The sequence below is a fragment of the Melopsittacus undulatus genome, chromosome 10 (assembly GCF_012275295.1).
Source record: "Melopsittacus undulatus isolate bMelUnd1 chromosome 10, bMelUnd1.mat.Z, whole genome shotgun sequence".
NCBI classification, from domain to species: Eukaryota; Metazoa; Chordata; class Aves; order Psittaciformes; family Psittaculidae; genus Melopsittacus; species Melopsittacus undulatus.
In genome coordinates this window covers 32958656-32971522 of record NC_047536.1, presented here as the reverse complement: position 1 = coordinate 32971522, position 12867 = coordinate 32958656, and the positions used below count along the sequence as shown (strand labels likewise).

At 46.3% G+C, this 12867-nt stretch overlaps 1 protein-coding gene across 1 annotated transcript in view; it reads left to right on the top strand.

Moving 5' to 3' along the window:
• Positions 1 to 12867, top strand: part of NKAIN4 (sodium/potassium transporting ATPase interacting 4) — a 46584-nt gene that overhangs the window by 25096 nt on the left and 8621 nt on the right. The window contains exons 4-5 of the mRNA XM_005146789.3: positions 4797 to 4994; positions 12064 to 12124. Coding sequence (XP_005146846.1) covers positions 4797 to 4994; positions 12064 to 12124 — 259 coding nt within the window. The remainder of the gene's footprint in view (positions 1 to 4796; positions 4995 to 12063; positions 12125 to 12867) is intronic.

Below are 12867 nucleotides of genomic sequence, written 5' to 3'. Positions count from 1 at the left end.
CTATCCTGTCATTTTTAGCTTGCAATCTTAGTAGGAATAGGAGTATGAAGTTTGGCACAGCAGAACCTCATTAGGTGGCCAAAGACAAATGGATCAGCCTAAGTGTCTAAGCAATCACCTCTCTGCTGCTGCAAGGGCCTCCCTAAGCCTATGCCAGCTTTCCTGTGAGTGCTTTGCCAATGATCAAGCAAGAGCTACAGCAATCTGGATCTTAAGGGCTGCTGCTCAGCACTGGCAGAGGGATGGGGATGTGCCTCTGAGTGGCTCTTGGCAGTGTTTCCTTGCTCTGCTCATGCTTCCGAGCACACTTGCAGTATGTGGGGGAAATGCAGGCTCCCTGGAAGCGTTGTGCCACTGCTCAGTGCTGGGGCTCACAGCTGAACTTCCACATTGCTCCTCCTCTGCGCTGTTCCTGTTCCCTCTTTCCTCTTTATCCATCTGGCCATTTGGTGAGCTGAATGGTCGGGAGCTCTCTCTGAAGTTTCTAGGCTGTGCTTGAAATAACATGTTAAGCTTCTCCCTGTCTACTCAAGTGTGAAACAGTTCCCCCTGCACCCCCCAGTCTGAGTTCATTATTAAAATCCTACTGTTCAGACATAGGAGCATCTGTCTGTCCAGCTGCCACGCGACCGCCTCCGCATCATGGACTTGAGAAACGTTCCGAGAGGTTTGTGTTGTGTATGTCAACGTATTCCTTTGTCCTTTCCCTCTGGAATTATTCATCTTGGAATGGTGATTTGGGTTTTTTTACCCTCCCTTTATATTCTCTCTTGTCTACGCAGTGCTTTGATCTGAATCCAGAGCCATGGTGGTGGTCAAAATCCTCTCTTGAAATGGAAGCAGCTCTTATTAGTCAAGTGAGGGGTTATTTGTATTCCAGAGGATGTGGATGGGATCTTGGGATGACTTTGTACCTGGAGACGGTACTGTGATAAATGCATGTGTAGTTACAACTGTCCCACAACTCCATCTAAATTTAGGCACTGGAAACCTGGGATTTGGCCTTTAAATGCCATGGTATTGTCACCGAGCCTGCTGAGACAAAGGAATCACTGCTCTGTTGTCTCAGGCGGTACAGCTATTCAACACATGCCTGAAACATAAACATTTTCTTTCCTATTATGATAAGAAATGTTTCCAACTGAAAAGATTTCAGGTGATTTTGCTGTCAGGCTCTGGGGGCTCCCATACAGGGTTCAGTTTGTTTCCAGAGCTCTTCTAGTGCTGGCTTGCTTTATATAACTAAGGCAATCCAGGGGGAGGTGGTTCAGTAGGCTGTTAACACCAAGAAACAAACCCATCTCTGATGGTGCCCCTTAGAAAACCATTTCAGACCAACTGGCTCTGTGGGTGTCAGAGGCAGGTGTGATTTTCCTCATGGGAACACAGTGGGATGAGGCTGGGAGTGGAAAATAGGCTCTGTAAAATGCAGGTATTCCAGTTTTAGTGCTGCTGTCTTCCTTCCCATGTGGATGGCAAATGGATGGTAACCAGGTGCTACAGAAGTTCGGAGGGATATGTGATTTTCTGGCTGGCCTTCAACATGCTCCTGAGAAGGAGCTCATACTGCTCTTTGCTCATGTTTCTCTTCAGGCCAAAGGTTAGGGAGGAAGGGATAGCCCTGCAAACAGCCTGTCAAGAAACCAGAGTGAGTGCAGCTACATAGGGATCACACTCTCCCAACCGCAGGGCTTGCTCACTTCTGGGGCTGATTAACATCTCCCAAGCCTCCTACTGCTTTGGGGAGGATTTAGTGGGTTTGGGCTTCAAATGTGTTGCAGAAAGAGTTCGGGAAACTGCTGTTCCCTGAACTTCCTTCCAATGGGTTCTTTTCTCCTGATTTCAGTGCATCTGTTTCATAGTTTCACTTCTCTTCAACCATCCCCAACAGAGGAAGCTGGAAAACCATAGGAGACATCTGGGCATTGTTTTCCCAGTCTCCCAGCAAACACTGAGCAACTGGAGGTCCATTAACTGATCTTCCTGAATGCTCTTTTATTGTACCCCATCAGCACAGGTATCCCCTGAGGACATCCAGCCGGGAATGGCATTGCTTGGCTTGTTGAGACCCTTCCATCCATGTGCCCTGCAGTGCTCCAGCCACATGCTTGTCTCTGTGGACCTGAGGGCATCCACAACCCCTGTGTGCAATCAGTGTTCATTTTACATCTGTGAGATGGATGGCTCATGGGTGAATCCAAATGTGCTCAGTTTTTCCAATCTGTTCTGAAGTATATATATATATATACTATATATATATATAAAGTTTGTGCAGAGCTGGAGCATGATTGTAGGTAAAAAGCCATAAGTGCTGATTGGGACCTCCTGTTCCTCCACTTGCCCACCTCCAGCTCAGCACTTGCTCTGCTTTTCCAGGCTTAACTCCCAAGCAAGTTCAGCTCCTGCAGCAAAGACAACCCAGAGCCAATTCTATAAGGACTGGCAAAAGGGAAGTTCAGGAAGGAAAAGAGCCTGTTTCTTACTGTGCCAAATACACATGGATGCCTCTGTAAGGAGCGGAGAAGGCACCGAAGGGGTTCTGTGCATAAGTGAAGCAGAAGGTTTGGGAAGGCACCATCTGTGTGCTGGGAGAGGGAAGCCCTGGGGACTGAGGTTAAGAGTAGATGCTGCAGTGCCCTGTGGAACAGCTTGCTTTCTGTGCTAATTGGGGGAAGCCCCAGGCAAAGAGACTGGAATTGAGTCTCCCATAACCAAAATGGCTTGTGAGAGGGAGAAGAACACAGCAGACTGGAGAGCTGGCTGGCTCCAGAAGGAAAAGCTTTTGCTGGGGAAGATCCATGTGTCTCAGAACATGCAAACTTGGGAGAGAAAGCATGAGCTTTGCAGAAAAGATGGCATTTGGTGGGTGAGAGATCTGTGGGCCATGCAAGAGCGATGCCAGCAAAGGGGGCAAGCCAAAGGCTCCTCTGCCAAAACTGGGAGCAGCTGGAAGAGGAAACTGTCTCCAGAAATGAAGCTGGTGCAGCACCTTGCACTGTGTGCATTGTCCTGTAGCTGCTGAGCTAATAGTGAGTCCCTTTAAAATGCAGACAGCTCCCTTTAAACTCCCAACTGCTAATAGAGTTCTCCCTGTTGTCTTTGCTAATTCAGGCTGCCTTTGCACTGGTGCTGCACTTCATCTCTGTGCCCTGCTCCATGTAAAGCACATCCCATCTGTCGTGCTGATTGCATCAGGAGTTTGGCAGCTGCCTTCTCACTTAATTGTCCACATTTCTTAACATGTGCTTCCTGCAGCAGATTGGAATCAGCTCTGCAAAGTGTTTTGGAGTAACTGTGGTGGAGTGGAGGCACCTACACAATGTGCATAGCAGGGCACTTGGGTGCTATTCACAGGTTCTCTGCCCTTGTAACTCAAGCTTGTCCCTGGATACCAACATGGCCTGAGCAGAGTGCATCTGCAGAGCTACCTGGAGAGGTTCCCTGTGCTGGCTGCAGAGCCAAGTCCTCTGTAGGGGGTAATTTGGAGCAGGAGCCTGGATCAGATGCTCTGAATCTCTTTTTCCCTCTGGATTCTACTGGGAGCTGAGGCAAAGGAGCTGCCACCTGAGGTTTCTTTCCCATGTTAGGAAGCATGAATACCCCAAGTTCTGACTGCTGCTGGGCTGGGAGATGCTTCTTACCATCCCTGGCAGTGTTCGAGGCCAGGTTGGACACAGGGGCTTGGAGCAAGCTGCTCTAATGGAAACTGTCCCTGCCCATAGCAGGGGTTGGAACTGGATGAGCTTTAAGATCCTTTCCAACCCAACCCATTGTAGGATTCTTTCCCACAGGGACTGTGTAAGGCCCTGGCATGAACTGTGTGAAGCAGTATATGGATATGTGCTAAAACTTCTAGTAATGGTTAAAGGGGGTGTGTATATCCAGTACCTATTTACTCTGTAAAGACACATAGAATTTTATAATCTATCCTTCAGAACCAACCTTCCAACCCCTGCCTTTGCTTTATGGACAAAAGGAGTCCTTGATTCCACATCAAAGTGACCCACTGAGGCACCCAGCACTTAGCACTCCTCTGTGAAGTGATGCAGCTGAGCTGTTCAGCCTGTTTGTCTTTTACTGTCTGCAGGGAGGGCTCTACCATGTCCTGTAAGCTCACAAAAGCTCTCCCAGGTATTCCAGCCAGTCCTGCTCTTAGGTGTGAGGAAAGCGTTGCCATGTTCCAATGACCTGCTTGCATGCCAAACTCCTGTGGCATTTCACTGTGTAACCCCTGTGATAGCATGGTTTAAAATATTCAATGGCAGAGATGAGAAGAACAGTGCAAAGAGCCTCTCCCTGGGTAGGGATGATAAGGAATAGAGGGGGAAATGGTTGCAAGCAGCTGCAATCATCACCTTGAGGTCTGCCCTGCTGGGTAATGTGACCTGAGGCTGGCTGTGTAAGCTCAACAGGAGATGCAGAAGTACCATATGTGAAGAGTGTGGAAGGAAATTGGACAGAAATGACACAGGAACTTGTTTGATGTACTAAAAGCTAAGAACAGAGGAAGATCTGTTGGGTTTTGAAACTCACTTTGGGGTTATTAAGTTAATATTCTTGAGTTCAGTGTTGAACTTGAGCTGGGAAGAGCATACCCACTGCATGTGGTTCTGTGACAAGACACTTAATGCTGCCTTCTTGACCTTTTTCTTCTAGATTTGATCTACCATACCCAAAACTTGCAGGTGTAGGAATCACTAGCAAGGTGGTTCCATTGATTTAATATGACCTCCATCTGACAGCATATCTGATGCTCTTGTAGTAAATGGAGATCTCTTTGCACCTCTTCTCTTCAGGACAGTGAACTCCTGACATTCAACATTTCCCGGCACCAATCATGGTGGAGTGAAAATGGTCCTGGCTGTGTAAAGAAGGAGGCTTCAATGTCTGGCATCAAAGGGCTGGATGGCCATTCCTACATCTCTGTGATAGGCTGTGCCTTGGAGTACCGCTACATTGAGGTGATGCACAGCTCCTTCCAGATCCTGATCGCGGTGAGTACATCACTGAGAGCACTGTTGGGTACCACTTGTTCAGGAGATGCTGCTTGGCTGGGGGTATTTTTATCCAGACACAGAGGCTGGCCCCTATTTTCCACCCTATTTTGTCTCATCTGATTGCAAAAGTCTCTGTAAATGTTCTTGTTGTTTGTTCTCTCTTATGAACAATATTGCTGGAAAGAATTGGAAATGGCTACCATCAAACTAACACCTGAAGTAATGCACAGCATGCAACCTTACAGTAACAAAGCACTCTGTATCCCTGTTGTATGGGAGTTCGTGTTTTGAGGACAGAGCCCCTTCTGAAGAAGGGTTTCTCTTACTCCACATGATGAGTGGCAGAGCACATATGTGCACATTTGCTGTGAAGAAATAAAAAGGAGAAGTTCCTTATCTGCAGAGAATGAAAGAAACTCTAAGGCAGCAGAAAGCAGTGTATTTTCTGCTGACACCTCAGATAGATGCATTAAATGTTTTCATCAACTTCCTTCATGGGTCTTCCAGAGGGTTTCTTAAGTGCTCTGCAGTAATTCAATGTCCTTAATGTTCGCTGTTCACAAAGTGCTTCTCACTTGTCTGTGAAATTAACTGAAACAGAATGTCCATTGTCCCTCTTTTTGGGTGCTCCTGCATTCTGTAGCTGCATTAGAGTCAGCAGCCAGTGTCCTCCTCATCTGCTTTGGTTTGTTACTTCGTGGTGAATGACTAAGTATAAACGGACGAGGACTGGTGAAAAGTTCACATTTGAGCTTTGGCTTGAAAAAGAAGGGTGACTTGCACTGATGAAATGCTGAAGGATAACAAATAGAGGAATTCCAGGCTTCTGGAGTGCCAAGGACTTCTCTGCACGTTTTTAGTACAACTTTCCACTGTCTTGATCCTGTTTCCTATTAGCTGGGATGATCTGTGTGACCCAGTGAACTGCGGGGAGAGGGGGAAGACTGCAACCCCTTTCTTGCCATGTCACACACGAGGCAGACAGAGAAGCTCCTGTTTCCTGAGTTGGATGGGCTCCCTGGCGTGTGTGCTGGCTGTTAATGTTTGGATAGTCCTCCTGCAGAGAAAATGATCTGCATTAAACCATCAAGAGCTGTTTCGATGCATGTGTAAGAGACAGGCGCTTTTTACAAAGGCCTGTAGTGACAGGACCAGGGGGGAATGGCTTTAACCTGCCTGAGGGGGGACTGAGATGAGCTCTTAGGCACAAGCTGTTCCCTGTGAGGGTGCTGAGGCGCTGGCACAGGGTGCCCAGAGAAGCTGTGGCTGCCCCATCCCTGGCAGTGTTCAAGGCCAGGTTGGACACAGGGCTTGGAGCAGCTGCTCCAGTGGAAGGGGTCCCTGCCCGTGGCAGGGGTTGGAGCTGGATGAGCTTTAAGGTCCCTTCCAACCAAACCACTGTGATTCTGTCTATAATAGAGCCTGTTGTCTTGTCTAAAGGTCCAGACTTTTAAAGTGCAGAACTATGTCACTGTCAGCATTCTTCTGAACCACCTGAGCACAATAGCAGAGCCTTTGTGCCCTAGGCTAGCGGTTCAGATTTCAAATGGTCCTGAGTTTGTTTGGAATAAACCTTTGTTTTATGGCAGGTTACTAACTTAAGCACACAGCCCTGAGCTAAGTGCTCACACTGATATATAGAAGCACCTCTGGAAGTGTTTTCTCCATTGCTTCTTCCCAAAGGCATGTGACAATATTCTTTGTGCATCTGCAAAACAACACAAAGGGCCAGATGGGGAGGCAGAGGAGGGAGCTATAGGATAAAACAGGATCTAGGTAAATACTTTCTCTCTCCTTCTAAGATTTAAGTTCCAAGTGGATTTTTGAATCCCAAAGCAAGGGAATGAGACTAAACTACTTGTATGCAAGAAAGCCGTATGGGCTGAGCTGTGCTGAGTGAACTCAATTTCTACCTGCAGTAAAAGTATTGAAATCCCAGGTCTGTAACTCCTGCTGGCTCTGAAATGCTCATATAATTCTGGCATGTAGTGGGAGAAACAGAGCTTTTCCTCCCTGCTTTTCTGAGGTAAAGAGCAGACAAACCTTTCTGCCTTCTCACTCAGACCTTGCCTGAGAAGTCAGCCAATTCTCTCTCCCTTTTTAGTCTCTGAGGGTCAAACTCTTTGATCCCTGCCAGCATCTCTTTCAGTTCTCTTTAGCTCACGTTAAGGCAGATTTCATTACAAGCTGCTGTTCTCCCCAGAGCGCCTGGCAGGTGCTGTGCTGCAGACAGGCAGGGACACCAGATCGATAGTACAGAAACCACAACTACCAACCTGAAGGCTCAAAGGATGCAGAAAGGGACAGGACCTACTTCCCTCCTTGTCTGCCATGCATTTGAGACTGGAATAGTCAGTTCCCTGCTAAGAAGGGCAAGGGACAGGCACAATTGTGCTTTATGTAGTTTTAGTTTGCTTTGCCTCATGGTTTTAGAGTATGTGTGTGGCAGGGGGGTGTTATTTTATTCCAGACATGGCAATGTGAAATCCATGTTCTTTATGCAGTAGCCAGCTGTGGACACTGTGATTGTTTTCTGGGATGCCAGTTCCTTGAGGCTCTGGAGGAACTGTAGTGCACCATATTGTGTACCTGGGGTAAGGCTCACTGAATTCCATTCTGCATGCCAGAGGAGAAGGAAAGCAAACCTGAACCCATATGGTGAGCGCAGTGTTGGCTGTCATCCTGACTCCTGCTGACTATAATATCCTGCTCCTGGGCATACATTTGAAGATACATAAGGTCTCCGTCTGCTTTTGCTCAGAGCTTGTCTGTACTCCTTGCAGGCAAAAGCAACCCCTTTAATCTGGAATGCGATCAAACTTGGGCACATCAGTCACCATGCATGATACAAGTAGCTGCAGGGCCAACAATGAAAATCTTTCTCAGTGCTTTAGCACAGAGAATGTTGGAGGAAAAAGCTTATTGTAACAACATCTTATAGTCTATACTAGTACAGAAATGTCACTGTAAAACTAATCCTCCCAACCCAATTAGGAAATGCAACAGCAGCTACTTTGTCAAGAGAAGAAATCTGCTTTGTTTTTAGCTCAGCAAGGATACATCTTGCATCTCCCTGACTTGCCAGCCAGCTGGGAGAGGAGTGATTTCTAGTTCTGCAATACCTGGCATAGCTCTGGGCTGTCCATATGGTAGTTCTGGGAGTGGGGAGGGTTGGGCATTTCCTGAGGCTCTATTGAATGGGATGGAAATTGGAAATGTCTTTCCAACAGAGAGAACTCATTGCCTGCCTGTCTGCTGTTTTCACTCAGACTGACAGGTTGGAAGGTTCCCAGGAAGGCAGCAGCACGAGCCTTGACAGCAGATGTTATGTGAGAAGCAATGTGCAAGTGATGCTTTGCTGTTGGCAGAGGCTAGATTTTCAGTGGTGGTAATTGCATCCAAAGAGTAAAGAAGGTCAAGGAATCAAAGGATTCTGATTGCCTCTTTTTAGCTCTCTGGTCACAGGAGCCCTCTCACAAGCTGGCTTTTTGCTTTCTTGCAGCAGAGATCTCTTCATTTCCCCCCCTCTCACACTGAGCAGAGCACACACACTTCATTAGCACTGATTAGAGGTGAAACCTAGAATATACCTGCCCTGAAGGAGGAAACTCTGCACATATTCTCTGTGGTGGAAATACCAATGGCAGAGAGAAAAGTTTAAGAGCCCAGAACCTTCACTAGAACAGATGCAGACTAAAACTGAGATCTTACACAAGCAGCAGCACCTCCTGCTAAGCTTTGCCTTCCCATCCTTCTTGTGCTGGGCACACTTACAGCCAGTTGGTCCCTTTCTGTAGGTCCTGCTGTAATTCAGCCTTTCTGGCTCCAGCACTTCAGTGATGCTGCTCTATGAACACTTTTCAACTCGCTATTAAAAAGTTAACTTCAGATGACTGAGGGATACAGGGATTTATAGACCTATTTCCTCATTCCCTTTGAGCACCCTTGTCTCTTCCTGTCTTTCCTGCTGTTTATTTGCCTGCAGAATGCTTGGGACATCCCAGCTCTGTCCTTTATTGTTCATGTGTGTTCCCAGGCTGTCAGACTGACTGAACACACCTGCCTACAACATGTGTTCCTAATAAAACCCTAAATCGGATACTTCTGCAGCCTGGAGGAAGCTGGTACTGAATATGCAGAACAAGTAAAGAAACGGCAGCACAGGCTAAATCCCAAGAACATTCTTTAGGGAATTAGAGCAATAGCTTAGTGTCATTTTACATCACTGACGTTTTCCCTCCTCTTCCACCTCCCCTACAGAGCTTTGCAAAATCTAAGAGTTATTGCTATTTCCCTGGGAGAGTAGAGCTTAAAACCTCCTTTCAAATAGAAATCAGCAACCAAGTGGCACTTTGAGCAGGAGTGAAATGACTTCTAAATTCTTGGCCTCTGAAGCTTTCGGTTCTATCTTAATAACTGCTAAACTTGGTGATGTTGGGGGCTTGATACATCTTCAAGGATGCAGTCAGAAGGGAGCTGCTGGTGCCTCTTGGAGCCTGCCCATCCCACGTTCTAGCAACTCTTCCAGTGAGAATGAGTGGATAACAGGAGCAGCATTTCTCCTCTGCAGCTCTATTCATAATTCATGCAGAAGATGAGACCTGGGGAGTGCCAGGAGTTCATTTCATCCCTGAGGTCGTAGGTTTAGTTATGATTTAGGTCAGCCCCTATAACAACGCAATTCATGTTTATGTTGTATGTCTCCTCCCTCTTTGCCCCTGAAATTCTCCTATTCTGGCCAGGTCACAAGAGCAGCAGAATCTCTTTGAACAATAAATGCTATTAAATAGATAAGTTTGTATTGATGAAACACATGTGAAAAAGGAATGGATTAGAAAGATATAAAAAAGAACATTTTGGGTACACATTATAGAGTATAATAAAGTGAATGGATTTAGGTCTAACACTTTGCATTACTATTAAGCCAAAGTTCCTACTCTGAGGCATGATGGAAAACCTGGGCAACAAGAAAACCTTCCTGGATTTCCCTTGGAATTAGGGCACATCTTCAAGGCAGAAGCAATGGGGAGCAGCCTCGGGGGCTGTGTCAGCACCATGGCCAGATCTGCCCAACCCTCCCAGCCTGCCACAACTGCAGGGAATGGGAATTCTTCCTGGGATTTCTGTCAGCCAGGCACAAGTGATGGCAGAGAAGAGAAAGATCTCAGTACTCTGATGGGTTTTCTTGGGTTTTTTTACTCTGACCAATCATTCTACCCAAGGCCAGGTTGGAGGGGCTTGGAGCAACCTGATCGAGTGGAAGGTACCCCTGCCCATGGCAGGGGGTTGGAACTGGATGAGCTTTAAGGTCCCTTCAACCCAAACCATTCTATGATTACTTGGAGGCAAGTCTAGACAGCAGTAGGTAAAGTTAGATTGGCCATTTCAGGTGGCCTTGTGGTTAGCATCACACCAGAAGGACTTATTTCTACATGCTGACTGCTGTATCTCATAGGAACTCAGCATGAAGCAGCCCTGGTTTCAGAAATGCACAGCAGGGGAATAGGTGGGTCCAGAGACCCACCTCTCCTCCACAGAGGATGTGATTCCATGAGGCTCACCCAAGAGGAAACGCAAGTGCCAGCTTGGTTTCCACAGGACTATAGAAAACAGTAAAGGAAATACGAAGTTTAGTGATGCTACAAAACCATTCCATTTCCTCCCAACAAGGTGTGTGTTGTCAGGGAGAGCTGGAGAACTCACAAATGCCTTTATAACTCCCCAGCACAAATCTCATTATCTGCCTTTTGCTTTCTGGTGTGATGTATTTTTTCTGTCATACTAAAAATGAATGGACTCTACTTTCTAAGCCCCACCATGCATCATTCTGTCTTCCCTTCAGAGTGAGTCACTGCATGTTACATTCTAACTCTTGTTCAGAAGAACTGAGCTCACAGTGGAAAACAATTATGTCTCACAATAACTTCCCTAATGCAGTTACTGTCAACCGAGATCTCGCTAAGTGGGGTGCTATGTAAAGATGTGAAATGAAGGACGGAGAGGATATTTGATTAACAGGAAGAAGGAGAAGCAAAATAAATCCCTGCTGGATCTAGAATGCTTAACTCCCATAGGACCACAAGTTTGTTTCTCTATTCAGGTGGAGTAACAACTTGCTACTGAAATGGAATGAGGCAGTTCTGATGCTTCAGAGCTTCTACAAACTACCAGTAAAGGACAGACCCAGCAGGCTACTTTAAATTGCCTTAATATTCACTCTAGTTTTCTGCTGTAAAGACTACTCTGAGCAAGGGGTTGACATGACGGCCACACCATGGCTGTTATTAGAGGCACCCTGTTGTTTTACTGCTCCTACCCTGTTTCTAGATGCTTCCCAGGAGGTGGAAATGTACTGCTAACCTACGCGATCTGTGAATTAAGACCACTGCTGTCATCCTGCCTGGTTCTCACTGTGCTTTGGCCCATTTACTTTGCAGGCCCAATGCTTGATTAGTCCATGCAGAAGTGTTTATTCTCCAAAACAGAACCTTAGAAAGTAGAAAGCTAGGGTAAGACTGGGATTTCTTTCCAATGAAGTTCTGATCTCCAAGCCTAAGTTACTACAGACTTCAGTGTCTCTGAACACTGCTGTCAGTATATCACCATTTTTATGGTCAACTACATTTCTATCTTAGCGTGCATACCCCTTGTAGCAGGAATACAGAGCTGAGGAGTGCTTGTCCCTGGACCTTGGCTGATAAAACCTACCCCTGTATGTGTGTCTGTCCTGTATGTAAGAATCTGTCCAACATGTTACACAAGGTGTTCTCCTGTATCCCCATCACCTCTTACAGAGAGTAAATTTATTTTCCATGTCAACAAAGCCAGCCTATGCTCTTGACCAACCTTCCCAGCCACAACAGGCTGCTCCTCTGAAGGTTAGGATGGGTCTTGCAGTATGTAGTGTGCTCCCAGCAGTGTCCTCCCTTAAGCCTACACCTGCCTTAGAGCAAACAGGATAAGTAATGCTGTTAAGCTGAGGGCAAATACTGGCTGTTGAAGTCTTGCCAAGTGGGTTTTGACCGGCCTCAAAAGACTGAAATGATTTCTTCTCTCTCTTTTCCAGTTGGTGGGCTTTGTCTATGCCTGTTATGTCGTTAGTGTTTTCACAGAAGAAGAAGACAGCTGTAAGTATTCCCCACCAGATCCCTTGCAAAGGTTTTATTCAATGCTATCTCTCTCTCAGATGGTTGTCTCTCAGGACTGAGTTTCCACCAGACTTCTTTCCATCTCTGCATCTATGTGATATGGCACTACCTATCTTTCAAGCATGAGCTGGTTTAACTGGGAGGTTTTTTTCCCCATGTCATGGGTTAGATGCTGTGATTCTCCTACACTTTCAACACCAGAAAACCTTAGTTTTGGCTTCTTATTCAGGCTCAACTTTAGAGAAACTGGGCAGCTCCTGTTCTCAAGCTTATATAGTTTAAGAATAATGCTACTGAATGTTACTGTTGAAATTAAGAGTAGCTACAACAACGAATACAGCTTCAGTAGGCACCTGCTGAGTATCATATACCGCAAGCTGCGGATGAAGCAGAGCATGAGATTTCTTGCCAAGGATCAAGCTGCCCACTTAATTTCAAAGCAGAGGAAGTCCTGTACTTGAATTACAAGGAGGAGGAAGGAGCTGACTCTATTGGGTTGGGCGTACAAATCTCTTAAGTGTCTCACATTCACTATATGTCAGAGAAGAGCAAAGAGAGGAATCACTTGGATCTATGCAGACATCCATAACCTGGTCCTGGATTCCTTTGCCCTTCTAAAACTCCCTTTGATACCAATAATTTCAGAAACAAAAGAACAGATGCATAGGGTTCAACAAACACAAAGCCTGGTTTTCTTTGGCAATGTGGTGGTTCTAGGCCAG